Source organism: Elephas maximus, chromosome 2 (assembly GCF_024166365.1).
Source record: "Elephas maximus indicus isolate mEleMax1 chromosome 2, mEleMax1 primary haplotype, whole genome shotgun sequence".
In the NCBI taxonomy this organism is placed as follows: domain Eukaryota; kingdom Metazoa; phylum Chordata; class Mammalia; order Proboscidea; family Elephantidae; genus Elephas; species Elephas maximus.
This window is the reverse complement of record NC_064820.1, coordinates 191,352,376-191,366,595: the sequence shown is the minus strand read 5'-3', so window position 1 is coordinate 191,366,595 and position 14,220 is coordinate 191,352,376. Positions and strand designations below refer to the sequence as shown.

General features: G+C 45.7%; 1 protein-coding gene across 2 annotated transcripts in view; it reads left to right on the top strand.

The window, feature by feature from the left end:
• SH3PXD2B (SH3 and PX domains 2B) overlaps window positions 1–14,220 on the top strand; it is a 124,984-nt gene that overhangs the window by 76,707 nt on the left and 34,057 nt on the right. For both annotated transcript variants that reach the window (XM_049874324.1, XM_049874323.1), the window contains exon 6: window positions 5,738–5,763. In XM_049874324.1, the coding sequence (XP_049730281.1) occupies window positions 5,738–5,763 (26 nt within the window). The remainder of the gene's footprint in view (window positions 1–5,737; window positions 5,764–14,220) is intronic.

Below are 14,220 nucleotides of genomic sequence, written 5' to 3'. Positions count from 1 at the left end.
TGGCCTGCATCTAATACATATATATGGACATTCTGGGAAAGCTCGCTTCCTTCCTCTGGATTCTACATCCAATTCATTATCATCTGACCTCCGGTTCTTGGGACTTGAGCGAGCTGCCTACTGTATTGCCTGCCAATCTTGGGATTCGTAAGCCTCCTCAGCCTGCGCTCTGACCTGCCAATTTTGGGTTCCTCAGCCCCTACAGCTACGTGAGTCAGGAGAGGCCTCCAACCTGCTGCCTGACCCATGGACTTGGGACTTGCCAGCCTTTGCAACCATGTGAGCTATTTCCATGGGATGAATTTCTGTCTCTTCTGTATATATCTGTATACACTTTACTGGTTTTGCTTCTCTAGAGAACCCAGCCTGAGACAAAGTGTGAGCTGCTCTTCTTAGCTCTGGGCTTACTTTTTGCCAAAACAGCAGTAATAACCAAAGCTTACTTACATTCGTTAAACAATTACAGCATGCTGGGTAGTGTGCTAAGCACCCTGCATATGTCAAGATTAAAAGACCTACATTGGCTTTTTGGAAATGAATCTGCTGTAGTCACAAAGCTTATTTTTTAAATAGACCTGTAAGGAGAACACCAAGACAAAGGGTATTGGTGCTTTCTGATGAACAAGTGAGGTCCAGTCATTTATATATATACATCCAGTGTGACGTCCCTAGAGAAGGACATCATGCTTGGTAAAGTAGAGGGTCAATGAAAAAGAAGACGACCCTCAACGAGACAGATTGGCACAGTGGCTCAAGCATTACAATGATGGTGAGAATGGCGCAGGACCGGGCAGTGTTTCATTCTGTTGTACATAGGGTCACTATGAGTCGAACTGACTCGACGGCACCTAACAACAACAAAAACAAGCAACGGAATCAAGTTGAGAGGTCATGTACAGTTGGTTGATCACTCTGGACTAACGGTTTAGCTACCGCATAGATGAGGAAACTTTAACTTCCCACAATAAAGTTTTCCTAATAAATACCATTTCCTGTGACAAGCCTGGAGTGAACGCAGCTTCTTGTAGCCAGCACACAGAAGCATGGCTTTGGGATTAAAGAAGACATTGCATAAGGGATGATGACAAACCTTTTGAAGTCAGTGTCACAAGAGAATGTCTTGCCAACAACGAGTCAAGACACAGCTTCATAACTTAAAAAAAAAAAAAGATACAGAATAAGTAACAATCTGACAGTATTGGGTCTTCAGCCTATCCTGGCTAATGTTTCTGTTTTTGTTGTCTTTAGTGTTTTTTTTTTTTGGTGTTTATATCTGGCAAACATTCCCGCATTTTTATTAATCTAACAAGATACAGTGAAATAGTCTCAGGGCACCTTTGTCTACTTTGTGTACAGTTCTCCTGGGCTTTCAGAATTAAATTGCCACTAGCCTCTGGCTTCAATTATAATTTCTAGCCAATGTGAATCAAACAATATAAAGCTTAAAAAAAAAAAGAATATGGAGCTTATGATGTTCTGTTTCCATGTCATTCTATCACAGTACTGCCAGCTAAGGGTTACGGTACCCATTTTACAGATGATAAAGCTGAGACTCAGAATAATGAAGAGATTCGCACAAGATCACTGAGTTTGGAAGAGGTGGAAATATATTTTTCCACGTCTGCCTGAGTCTGGAAGACCTTAAACTCTGGGCAGCCTCTGTGTGTGCCTCTCACATGAGGGGCGACACGACTTAATAGAATGAGCCCAGGTTTGGATTTTAGTACACCCAGGTTTAAATCTCACGTCCGGTCCTCAATTATCTCCATTGTAAAATGGGAATAGCAGCACTCCTTGGGGTTATAGTGAGAATTGGGTGACTGGCAAGTAAAAATTCTAAGAATTTGCCAAGTGCTCAAAAAGTAGTGAGTGGGTCATGGTACCTTCCCTCTCGAATACCCACCCATAGCTGCTTTAACTCCAGGTTCTACCTCTCCAGAGTTGATTAATATGCCCAGCTTGGTACAACCTCAGCGACAAAAATTCCTTGGCCACTTTTAAGCTGGGTGAGCTTGGGTGTTTCTTGCCTTGAGCCTCCGTTTCCTCTTTTATAACATGGGCTTAATAACACTCCCCTCTCAGCATTCTCAGCATTGTTCAGGGATCAAAGGAGAAAATGTAAAGAGAAGCATGACAAATGTTGCTTACTGTCCACAGGCAGAAGGAAGGAGGAACAGCAGCCACCTGAGGGAGAGAACCCACCTTGGATGTGAGTTCCTCAGGGTATTGGGTTCAGTGACGTCTAGGTTTTTTTCAACCTCATCTCAGTGCCCAAAAACCTTAACTTTGAGGGTAGATCATGGACCAGTTGGAGAATCCAATGAAAGGTTTCTTCCCTCTCCCTGGAAAAATGCCCACAGTGTCGGGAGTTCCTCAGTTGTGTGGCATCCCATCCATGGACCTGGGTTAAAAACCCTGGCCATGGTGTCCGTGTCCAGTGTTGATGCCCTGGTATCTTTGATCACCCGCCCAACAAGGTGGTTGAAGTGGGTCCCTATCCTCTGAGCAAGCATCAGACTTTTTATCAGTATAAGTAGGTGGGTGAGAGCTAGGGCCAACCTGCTGTGCTTTAGGAGGGCGTGTGTGGTCTTCATTCAGGAAGGAAAGGCTCTCGAGGAAACAGGACGGGAACCAGCCCTCGAGGGATCCGGGAAGTCAGGACAGCTGAAAGCTGACTTGGCCACTCTCCCTTCGCTTCCCCTCTTTGGTGTCTAGAGCAGTACTTTCCCCACTTGCTAGCTGGCCTGGGCCTGTAGAAATAGCACGGGACCAGGAGTTCTAGATGTTATACTGCCCCCACCAGGAGGGCCTGCATTGCTCATCCATTCAGCAAATAGGTATTGAGGGCTTGTGTGTACCAGGCCCGGTGCTGGGTGCCATGACGCAGACAAACATGACAGACACAGCCCCATGCCTGCAGGGAGCGCACAGTCCGGGGGCAAGGCGCATCCATCACACCCGCTTCCCTGTCTGCCTCAGTTGCCTCATCTGTAAAATGAGATCATGTCACCTGGCCTGTCTGAATTACAGGGTTATAAAAAAGCAAAAGCCAAACCTGTTGCTATCGAGTGGATCCTGACTCAGCTAAATGAAATAATGAGTGGGAAAATTAGGAAGTGATCAATCATTAGTTTTTTGGAGGTTGGGGCTGAAATCACTGGGACCTCTCCTGGCCAATATGTTCATAATTCAAATGATAGACCTTTTCTTCAGTTTCCTGGAGTTAGAGTTCTATTCGGATTATTTTGAAGAGGGTCCATTTCCTCATTTCTTAAATGGGGATAATAATAGTACCTACCTTGCAGAGTTGTGGTAAAGTTTTGATATAATGTGTGAAGTACTTGAAACAGTGCCTGCCACCTAATAGGCATACAATGAGTTTTCATTACTCCTGCTTCTGCCGTATGAGATGGTAAAAGTGAAGATACTTCGTTGTTGGATTTCTTTTAGTCTCTCGAAGGAGTCGGGTACCATAATGGAAATGTTGGTCCTCATGTGGGAAAACCAGTCTTTCCTCGTGGCCTTCAAGAGGCTGAAGAGGGGAGCGTTACACTCCAGGCCTTCCAGATGATTCTGCCTAACCTCGGGTCCCTGGGTAAAGAACCACACGCACAGGGTCAGCTCATTCAAGTACGATCACTCATCAAATGTTTCCCGCTGACAGCCACCTGGCTTGGGAGCCCTGGAAAAACAAACCCAATTCCTGCCTTCAGGTGGCCCTGAGGGCTGATGGGCATTTCTTCAGCCAGAAGAGACTCAAGCTGGCGTTGGCAGGCTGGTTACAGAGTACGAGTTCTAGACTCCAGAATCATCATAGTTGGAAGGGAAAGATCTCTTTGCTTACTTTTCTCTTGGGTTTAGTGTTTTTATTATGATTTTTATGGGCTCTTTCAATATTGAGACTGGTCTTTGCCATGTTTGTGGCAAATATTTGCCCCTTTCATTGGAATTTAGGAGCCCTAGTGTTTTTTTTTTGTTTTTTTTTTTTAGTGGCACAGTGGCTTAAGCATTTGGCTGCTAACCAAAAGGCTGGCAGTTCGAATCCACCAGCCGCTCCTTGGAAACCCTATGGGTCAGTTCCGCTCTGTCCTATAGGGTCACTATGAGTTAGAATCGACTCGACGGCAACAGGTTTTGGGTTCATTAGAATTTTTTTTTTTTCCTGAATTTTATGATGGACATAGGCTTTATGTTTTTGTTAAGTGAAATGTGGTAACCATTTTTCATTTGTAACTTCTGTTGCTTTTAGGCTTAGAAGGGTAATTGCCATTCAGATACAAGATAAATATTCACCTTGATTTTTTTCTAGTTGTTTTGTGGTTTGAGTATTCTTTTAATATTGCCTCATTAAGTCAGCTAGAATTCATTTTCATATATGGCATGAAGTGAAAATCTAAAAAAAAAAATTTTTTTCTAATTTCAGAAGAAATTTTATTGCTCTATTCATTAAAATAATAATAATGTTACACCCTGTGGTGTTTAATGATCACTTGCTATTCTTCCCTCAGGAGAGGCGCAAGAGAAAAAAATAGCTCCTGCCCTGAGGAGACTTCTACATGGGTAGGAATGGCTGCATGAACATGTGGAAACACGTACACACACACACACATACTAATGAAACACCCACTAAAAATACAAAACCCAGCCAAGATTGTGCCCCCAAAAATCACAGAGCAACAGCTGACATAAGTTAACCAGCATCATGCAGGAGTACATGTGTCTGGTTCCAAGAGGCTTCTTGGAAGGAAGGGAAAGGTTCGCATCTCTCTGTCTCTTCCCAGCAGCGTGACCTTAGACAAGTGACTTGACTTCTCTGAGCCTCCATTTGTTCATTAGTAAAATGGACACAGCTAACGTAGCTCGCCTAACTGAAAAGGTGGCAGTTCAAACTTACCCAGTAGCACCATGGAAGAAAGGCTTGTAAAGACTACAGGCAAGAAAACCCTATGGAGCTCAGTTCTACTCTAACACATGGAGTCTCCATGAGTCAGAGTCAACTCGCAAGGCAATGGGTTTGGGTTTTTTTTTGTAACCTAGCTCACGTTTTGGTTACGAGGATTCTGCCCATAGGACATAGTGCCTGGCACAAGGCCAGAGCTTACCTAGTGAGGCCTTCCTGTCTATAAGCCAGGCTTTGAAGGAAAAGGTTCTACTTGGGAAGGAAGATGGGGAGGTTGTCAAGAGCCGGAAGGGTGGCTCTGGGACCAAAGCAGGCAGTTGGCTTCTCAGCTGGACCCTGGTCGTTGATTGAAGGAGGGATGAACAGTGAGGTGACTGCTCAGTGGGGTTGGTCTATTGGTCAAAAGCTCTGAAGCTCAGACCCAGGTTAGGACTGGGGATGGAAATTGGGAATCTTTCCCAGCTGGTTCCCAGGCCCTGCTGCTCTTCCCAGACACAGACATGCAGCCCCAGGCTCCAACCATGGCTCAGCTCTCTCACCCTCTCCCAAGGCTGCACTGAGGGCATAATCGCTTGGTGATTAAAAACCCAGACCTTCACATCAGATATTTCTCTAAACAGAGTGGAGACAGTTGTCCCAGGGTGCTGGAGCACATAGTGGTCAAAAGGAGAAAATGAAGAGGAATTCTTTCTTTCTTAGAGCCTGAAACCTTGGGATTGCCTTGGATATTGTAGCTATGTTTTGGGATGGAGAATCTCAATGTTTTAACAGAATAACTTGTGTCAGTACGCAACAGGTACTGACTGCTCTTTCCCACCCCACTTCTTTCCTGTACAGGGAGCACATTGGAAAGAAGAAATCTGGTAAGAGTGACATTTTCTATCTTCTTCTACTCATTCAATGTTCAGCATACCCTTATTGACCACCTACTATGTGCCAGGCCCTGGGCACCATACTGGGGATGCAGCGATATGGGTGAGTGGGTGGGTAGGTGGGTGGGTGGATGATGGATGGATGGGTGGGTGGATTGGATGGATGGATTGGATGGGAAGGATGCTTGACTGGTTGATACCCCATCCTGTTTCCCCAAAAGAAGGATTTGAGGTTGTTTATCCTCTACCAAAAGATTTCTAAGTGGAATGAGACCTGGTATCTTTCCTGAGGAATGCCTCAGTGGAATAGGGAAGATAGACATCTTTCTCACCATGCCATAGGGTGTGAAATACGTTTGTACTGTTTTGTATAAAGCTGTGCAATAGCTCAGAGCTAAGTGCATTCTTCTTGGGAGCAGGTCAAAAAAGAGGGCCCTGGGTCTTGAAGAATGAGCAGGGGCTTTCCACACAACTGAGCACAGTCTGGACTGAGAGGACAGCATGTGCACAGGATGAGAAGTGAGAATGTGCAGTAGATTTGGGCCTGATCCATTCAGCATCCTCAGCCCTCCACTACAGCCTCTACTTCCTTCAGTCTGCCACTGGTGTGAACAGTGTACAGTGCTATTTCAAGCAGTTTCCCATCCTTTCACTTCCACCCTCCCCGAAGCAAATTATCTTACTTCCTAACAATCTTTCCATTCCCTGGACAACACAACTCTTTATCAAGAGCGGTAATGGGAAAAGAGAAAGTAGGAAGCTGGGTATGAACAGAGGAGTGCCTTGAGTTGTCACAGGCCTGGAGTTTATAAACTTAGATTAACAATGGCCCAACTTTTTCTTCCTGTGACCTGAGATCATCCCTCACTTCTGCAACAGCCCTGGTCCATACCACGCTTGGACCCAAAGCAGTCTTCAGAGCTTCTGGAATTCTGAATTCTTTTAGAAATTTCTAGGACCTCCCAGGAAATTTAAGGGAGTTGGTGAGGATAAAGAGGGATAAGCAGAGATCCCAGAAGTGAAAAAGGCTGCCTTCTCTCATGGACCTCAGTTTCCCCATCTGTAAAATGGGGATAATAGTAGTAATTTACCTTGTAAGATATAGGACTTATGATAATATGTATAAATCACTTAGAACAGTGCCTGATATGCCATAAGTGATGTGTTTGCTGCTATTTTTGCTCTTACTACTGCTGCTATTACTTCAGAGTACACAGATGTCCCTGACCAGCATCAGTAGCAATTCCAAATTCAACACCTCTGGTCCTTTTACTGTCCTCTGGGAATAGGGCCTCTGGTCATTCTTGGAAGAAAGACTGGAGAGAAACTGAATTTAGTTGCCTCAAGGTATGGCATCTGGAATTAACTTCAGCCTTTTCCCACCCAGTCTGTTTACAGTTCTGCTTTCTGGTTTAATGGGTACTGACCAGAGCCGTGGTATCCTGCTAAAGCTGCAAATAGTTCTTGAGCCCCAGGGATAATTATACGTTTCTTAGAAAAGAGCAGAGAAAAGAGGAGCCTGCCACTCTGGACTGGTCATGGGGTTTCTGGTTTAGAGTGTGCAAAGACTCTGTCCCTGGAAGGAACGGGTGGGAAAGAGAGAGGGAAGAGACAGCTCTGGTTTGTGAAAACAAAGGGTCCAGTCAGAACCAGCTTGATGAGGGGACTTGTCTGGAAAAGAGAGAAGAAGCTCTAATTTGTGGTAACCACTGTTACATCATTGACCTGCAATGATGGGGGACGGATTTATTTTTAGTTCAACTGGATGGAAAATACCATCTTTCTTATTCAGACTAAAAACTCATGCTGGGATTAGCCTTATTTTTTATCTGACATTAGAACACTTAATCTATTTTAGAACCAGCCTTCTTGATTGAATTTTGGGGGGATTTAAGGTTGACAGCTCGAGACCTGAGACTTCTGTTCCAAAACTTGGAGTTGGAGAAGGCTTATCTGTTGACAGCATTTCCCAGTAATGGCTGGCTAGCTCCTACAGGTTTTGGCTAATGTGGTCTCAAATTCTTATCCTACAGGAAAGAATCCTCCCACCTAAAATTTAGCAGACCATCTGATTTCCTTCCTGATTTTTCTGACTTTTACTTATTGAAGTATTCTCTCCTTTACTGATACTTTCAACAAGACTGGCAATAGAGTGAATTTTGGGGAAGCAAATCCTATCTTATACCTACTCATCATTTAAAAAATTAGATATATGTTGTCATGAAGCAAAAATTCCTCAATAGAAAACTTCTGTGGTAGATCAGACACTATACCTCCTGGGAATATTTTATAACATCTTCTCAGTGTTAAAATCACTCTTCCACTGTCACATCTCTTCATTTCCCCTGATCTTTTCTTTCTCTTTTATTTCCTGCTGGGCCGCAGGAATGCCTAGGAATCCTTTGACTTCACATTGGCAACTCCTAGAACTTAGCTACCTGTGTCAACTTTTGGATATTACAATTACCATGCGTTGTAGAGCTTGGCTGCAATATTACTCTCCACCAGTAGATGTCTCTAACACCTAGCTGGCCTCAAGCCTAGTTTGAAACTCCTAATAGTAAGTTGAATGCTCTGGATAAAATGAAGGCAGTCTTTCTAGAAGAACTGTACTAAAGGTTGAAAGGCAATTTCATGCACTCTCCTTTGAACCACTTCATGGCAGGGAACTACAGTCTAAAAGCTACAGCTGTGGACAAACAGGAAGATGATGTAAGGCTCAGACCTGGCCGCAGAATGAGCCTTGGAGAGAATACCAGCCCTGAGCTTTGTGCCAGTACCTGATCTGCTCATGTCACCCGAGAATCCCAAACCCTGATCTTTTGTCCTCCTCATTTCCTGGCTTCACGTCACGATATCCTGACTCTGTCGCTGCTTGTGGAAGCCCTGGTGGCGTAGTGGTTAAGTGCTACGGCTGCTAACCAAAGGGTCGGCAGTTTGAATCCGCCAGGCGCTCCTTGGAAACTCTATGGGGCAGTTCTACCCTGTCCTGTAGGGTCGCTATGAGTCAGAATCGACTCGACAGCACTGGGTTTGGTTTTTTGGTTTGGGTCACTGCTTGTAGTTATGCCAGACTTGGCAGACTGGTTAGGACAGTCAGTATGGAAAGGAATAATTCAGCCCACTGATCAGAGTCTTAAAAATTGCATGTGGTATAGCTGTGTCACCATCAGCTGTTAAAACTGGGTGGCAACAATTAAACTTTCTGAACAGAATGACCTGGCTTAACTGGGCCCTGACTTAACCAGGGCCTTTATTCCTACTTATGGGCAAGAAGGACATCTTTGGTTGTCTATAGATGGAAAGGTGCCTATTGAGAACTGTCAGCACTGCGTAGTCCCAAGATGAGACCTGGAGCCTTGCACAGGGTAGGAAGGCTTTTTAGAAGTCTCCATCTTTTGTTTATCCATTCCACAAATGTCTGTTAAATGTCTGTGCTAGCTGCTGAGTGAACGAGAGAGATGCAGTTATTCATTCAACAGACAGGAAACACCTACTGCATGCTTGGCAGTGTCCTAGGTCCCCAGGGAATACAAAAGAGAATAAGATGTGAAAAGTATACTCAGAATCTAGTAGAAAAAAATAAATGTATAAACAAATTAAAATGTTCCATGTGCTGTGATGGAAAGCATTTTAATTTCTCCCTGTGTAGGAAGTCGTTTAAAGCTAAGTTATAAAATATTTATTTGTCCATTCAAATATTTATTGAGCCCTCATGCATGCCATCTATGTTCTAGTCCAGAGGTTGGCAAACTTTTTCTCTGAAGAGCCAGATAGTAAATATTTGAGGCATTGTGGGCCACATATTGTCTTTATCACATTTTTTTTTTTTTAACAACCCTTTAAAAATGTAAAAAACATTCTTAGCTCCCCATCAGTACAGAAACAGACCACAGGTTCATAGGCCTCTAGGCAAGTGAGTACAGCAGTAAACACAAGACAGCTGAGTCCCTTCCCTCGTGGAGCTTATATTCTAGAGTAGAAAATAGATATCAGAGAGACATGTAACTGTATAAATTCTATGATAGTTAAAAGTGAAGAGAAAAAAGCACCATGGCAAGAAGTAAAACTGGGTGAGGCGGTGCTGGGGAAGGGAGGCACTGATTTATAGGGCAGTCAGGGACTGTCTTATTGATAAGATGGCATTTGGTAAGTGATCTGAAGGGAGGGAGGAAGATAACACAGATATCTGGAGAAGACTAACCCTGGCAGAGGGAATAGCTAAAGCCCTGTAGTGAGAACATGGTTTGCATGACCTAGGCATCACAAAACCAGAATATAGTCCCCAAAGTTGAATTTGATTTGACCATAAGTGGCAGAAAACCCCAAATAATTGTGGCTTAAATGATAGAATTTTGTTTCTTCTCAGGTCACATTCCAAAGGGAGGTGGCCCAGGGGTGGTACCGTGCTTGATAGTCTGTCTTGCTGCTCTGCCATACGTAGCCAGTATTCCCAAGATCACCTTATGGCCCAGGATGACTGCTGCAGACCCAGCCATCACTTTCACATTTCAGCCAACAAGAACGCGCCCCCTCCTGTAAGGATTTTTACTAGCAGTTGCACACAACACTTCTACTTATATCCCACTGGCTAAAACTTAGTCACATGACCACTTCTAAGTGTAAAGGAGTTTTGGCTAAAAACCAGGAGTTCTGTTACTAGAGGAGAATGGGGAATGAGTAGCCCTCTGTGCCATGTGGGGGGGAGAGTGGAGGAAAGGAGGTTTGAGAGATTACTGGAAGCAGATGGGGCAGGGCCCTGTAGGCCACTGGGGCTTTTTCTGAAAGAGATAAGAGCCACTGCAGGGTCTTGACCACTGAGGACTGTGATCTGACACCTCTTTTAGAAGGCTTAACCTCACTGTTGAGATCACTTGGGGGTCAAGGTTGGCAGCAGGAGACCAGTTAGGAGCCTAAGAATGGGTGGCTACCATTTGAATATGGATGGAAGGAGGAGGCATCCCAGGCAGAGACAAAAGCTTGTGCAAAGGTTTACAGCTGCAGCAAGAATGAGGAGGCCAACAGGCAAGGCCAGAAAGGCAAGCAGAGCCCAGACTGTGAGAACCTGAGGGCACTGGGAAGCTACAGCAGGCTGCTGACCCGTGGGCAGGATTGGATTAGCATTTTGAGGGAGCACTCTAGCCGCAGTGGATATAAGTGGAAGTGTTGTATGCAACTGCTAATAAGAATCCTTATAAGAAGAGGTATGCCCTTTTTCATCCTTTACTCATTTCTGTTGTCTGGAATGTGAAGGTGATGGCTGGGGCTCCAGCAACCATACTGGGCCATAAGGTGATCTTGGAGATACAAGCCATGTATATGCTCGACTGCTAACCAGAATATCAGCAGTTTGAATCCACCAGCCACTCCTTGGAAACCCTGTGGGGCAGTCCTCCTCTGTTCTAAAGGGTTGCTGTGAGTCAGAATTGACTTAACAGCAACAGGTTTGGTTTTTTGGTTTATAACTGTTAGACAGACCATCAAGCATTGTATCACTGGAGGACAGCCTGGAGGGGCAGGATAAAAACCAGGCTCTAAGGAAGCCTCTCTCATACCCCGCTGCACAGGATGTGGCTCAGTGAGGACACGAGTGAAGTGGGGTCATGGCGCACTAGAAAGAGAAGGTTGCCTGTATTAAACTGTGGCATTTTGAGAAAGACTCCAGCACACTACTGCTCTCCAGCCTCTGACAGCCAGAGGCAGCACAAAAGCCCTTTGTTAGAACCATGTGTTCTGAATTTTTGGTGTGGGAAACCAGAACAAGTCATTGTAGCTGGGGAGTAGGGTCACAGTTTCTTGGCTGTGTGACCATGTTCTAGCCATTCAGCCTTCCCAGTTGAGGGTAATGGAGAGAAATGGGAGGGCCTCTGAGCTGGGAGTGCCTGGAGGAGAACAGAAAAAGAGCTATAAGTTACAACAGAGACGCTCTAGGCATGAGCACAGCCATTCCCTGGCCACACACCACCTGCAGGCTGCCTGCCTAGAAGACTTGAGTGTCCACCTGGGCAGCAGGGCACAGGTTTCAACCTAACTGTGAAACAGGTGCTTTTTCTCCTCTCTTTCCTGAATTCAGCCTACCTCAGGGCCCCAAACAAGATATTCTGGGGTCAAAACTGGAGACTCTGGTCTCCACCTATTGAATCCACAGTAAAGTGTCCCCAGCTCCTAATGACCAGGGCAGCAGCCAGGAGCCTCCAGAACACCACTGCTCTGCCTTCATTCATTCACTTGACAGTACCTCATGTGCCAAGTGCCAGGGGTTAAGGAGACAGTCAAGACCACTGCCCTCCTGAAGCTCGCCGTGGGTAGGGTGCAGTAAACAGCCTACCCTGAGACTGCTGAAAGATACCACTGCTGAAGTGGCTGTGCTTTCTGGGGTGAGCAGTTACCATGGGGGTAGGAGGAAATCAGCCCTGCAGCCAAGCCTCGGGGGAGATGGTGGGGGTGGAAGGAGCTGGGAATACTGAAGGGAACCCTGGAGAGACCCAAAGAAATAAAGCTCAGTCTGAATGGACCTTGGGGTGGTCATGGGGAGGGAAAGCTGGCCCACCTCAGACCACCTTTCCTTCCCTATCCTTTTATTTTTCTCTCCCTCACCCCCACCTTCCCCACCACCCCACCAGAAGGACCTGGTTCAAGTCTGGCTTTGTCAGTGTGACCCAAAGCCAGTCACTTAACCTCTCAGCCTCTGTTTTCTTGTTTGTAAATTGAGAATGGCAGTACCCACCTTGCAGGATGGTTGTGTTGAGAGTTTATGTAGTGCGTAGCCTGGCATGGACGTTCATTTGGACTACTTCCCAACCTTCTCCTGAACCTTCGTCCAACATCTTCCATTTCTTTTCTCCCTCTAGTTCTCTTCTTCTCCAGGCACTCCCAGCTCAGAGGCCCTCCCATTTCCCTCCAGATAGGCCCCCCAGAATATGGTCACAGAGCCAAGAAGCAATGACCCTGCCTCCCAGCTGCAATGCCCTGTCCTGATTTCCCACACCAGAAATTCAGACCACATGGTTCTAACAAAGGGCTTTTGTGCTGCTTCTGGATGCCAGAGGCTGGAGTACGGTGGTGTGCTGGTAAATGTTTAACAACCAGCTCTCTCGGTGGAGACGGAGAGGAGAAACCTTGACGTGTAGCATCTGCCAATTTACGTGGTGTAAATACTCCCACCATGGTCAACTTCAAGCTACCGACAAGCCACAGCCACCCAAGGGAGAGCTGGGAAAAGATGCACAAGATGAACTCAGTGCGAGCCAGCTCTCCGGCGCAGCACTCCGCTGCTCTGTGTATTTTGGACATGGAAATGTGGAGTTTCTAGGGTAATTCACTGGTTTATGGAAATAGGGAATATTTTAAGACTTTCAGAAGACAACCTTTTTTTCTAGTTGACTTTGAGTCAACTCCGACTCATGGCAGCCCCGTTTGTGTCAAGAGTAAAGCCATGCTCCACAGGGTTTTCAATGGCTGATCTTTTGGAAGTAAATCGCCAGGGCTTTTTTCCAAGGTGCCTTTGAGTGAATTTGAACCTCCAGCCTTTCAGTTAGCAGCCAAGCAGGTTAACCATTTGCACCACCTGGGGACTTCTCAGAAAATACAAGGGAATAGTTTAAATCAAGGCCACAGATGCCAGGCTGCCTTCCCCACATATTCAGTCTGCTGCCTGACAGTTGCTTGGCTGCCCACTTCTCCTTGGAGTAGTCTGAACCCAGGTGCCCCTTTGTTTAAGTCACCGGTTTTCAGCGGTTATCTTCATTTATCAGATATATCCTACTGCTTAACCAGGTGCCAACTCCAGGGGGCACCATTCAGGCTGCATCCTGTGGAAGCAGCATCTCCTGGAGCACCTTCCCACTCTGCTCCCTCCCCTGTGCCCCTGCCCTGGCCCAAAGCCACCGTCACCTCTCCCTGATGTCACAGGGACTCCATTTCATCTCCTGCTTTCTCTCCTGCCAGCCTCTAAGCCATTCTCCACATGGCAGCCGGAATTATTTATTTTAAGGATGTAAATCCTATCTTCTTATTCCCTTCTTAAAACCCAGAAGTGGCTTTCTACATCAAAGTTCAAAAAGACTCCAAACTTCTTACCTTGGTCCCCAGGTCCTTCCTGACCTGACCCAGGCCTGCCTCTGCAACCTCCTCCAGCGCCAGGCTCCCCTCACCCAATGAGCTTCCACCACTGGCCTCCTTTACATTTCCACCGCCCTTTCCCCATTCTCCTCATGACTTTAGGGCAGTCTTGCTGGCCACGCCATTTAATGCAGCACCCTCTTTCCATTCATTCTCTGTCATGGCATCCTATTTGTTTCCAGCAGTGCATTTATCACAAACTAATACTTATATATACTTACTGACTATATGTACTGATTTATGTGTCTGTCTCCTGACTAGATTCAGTTATTTGAGGCTGGAAATCATATCTGTTTCATTCACTCTTGTAGCCCCAGCACCTAATGG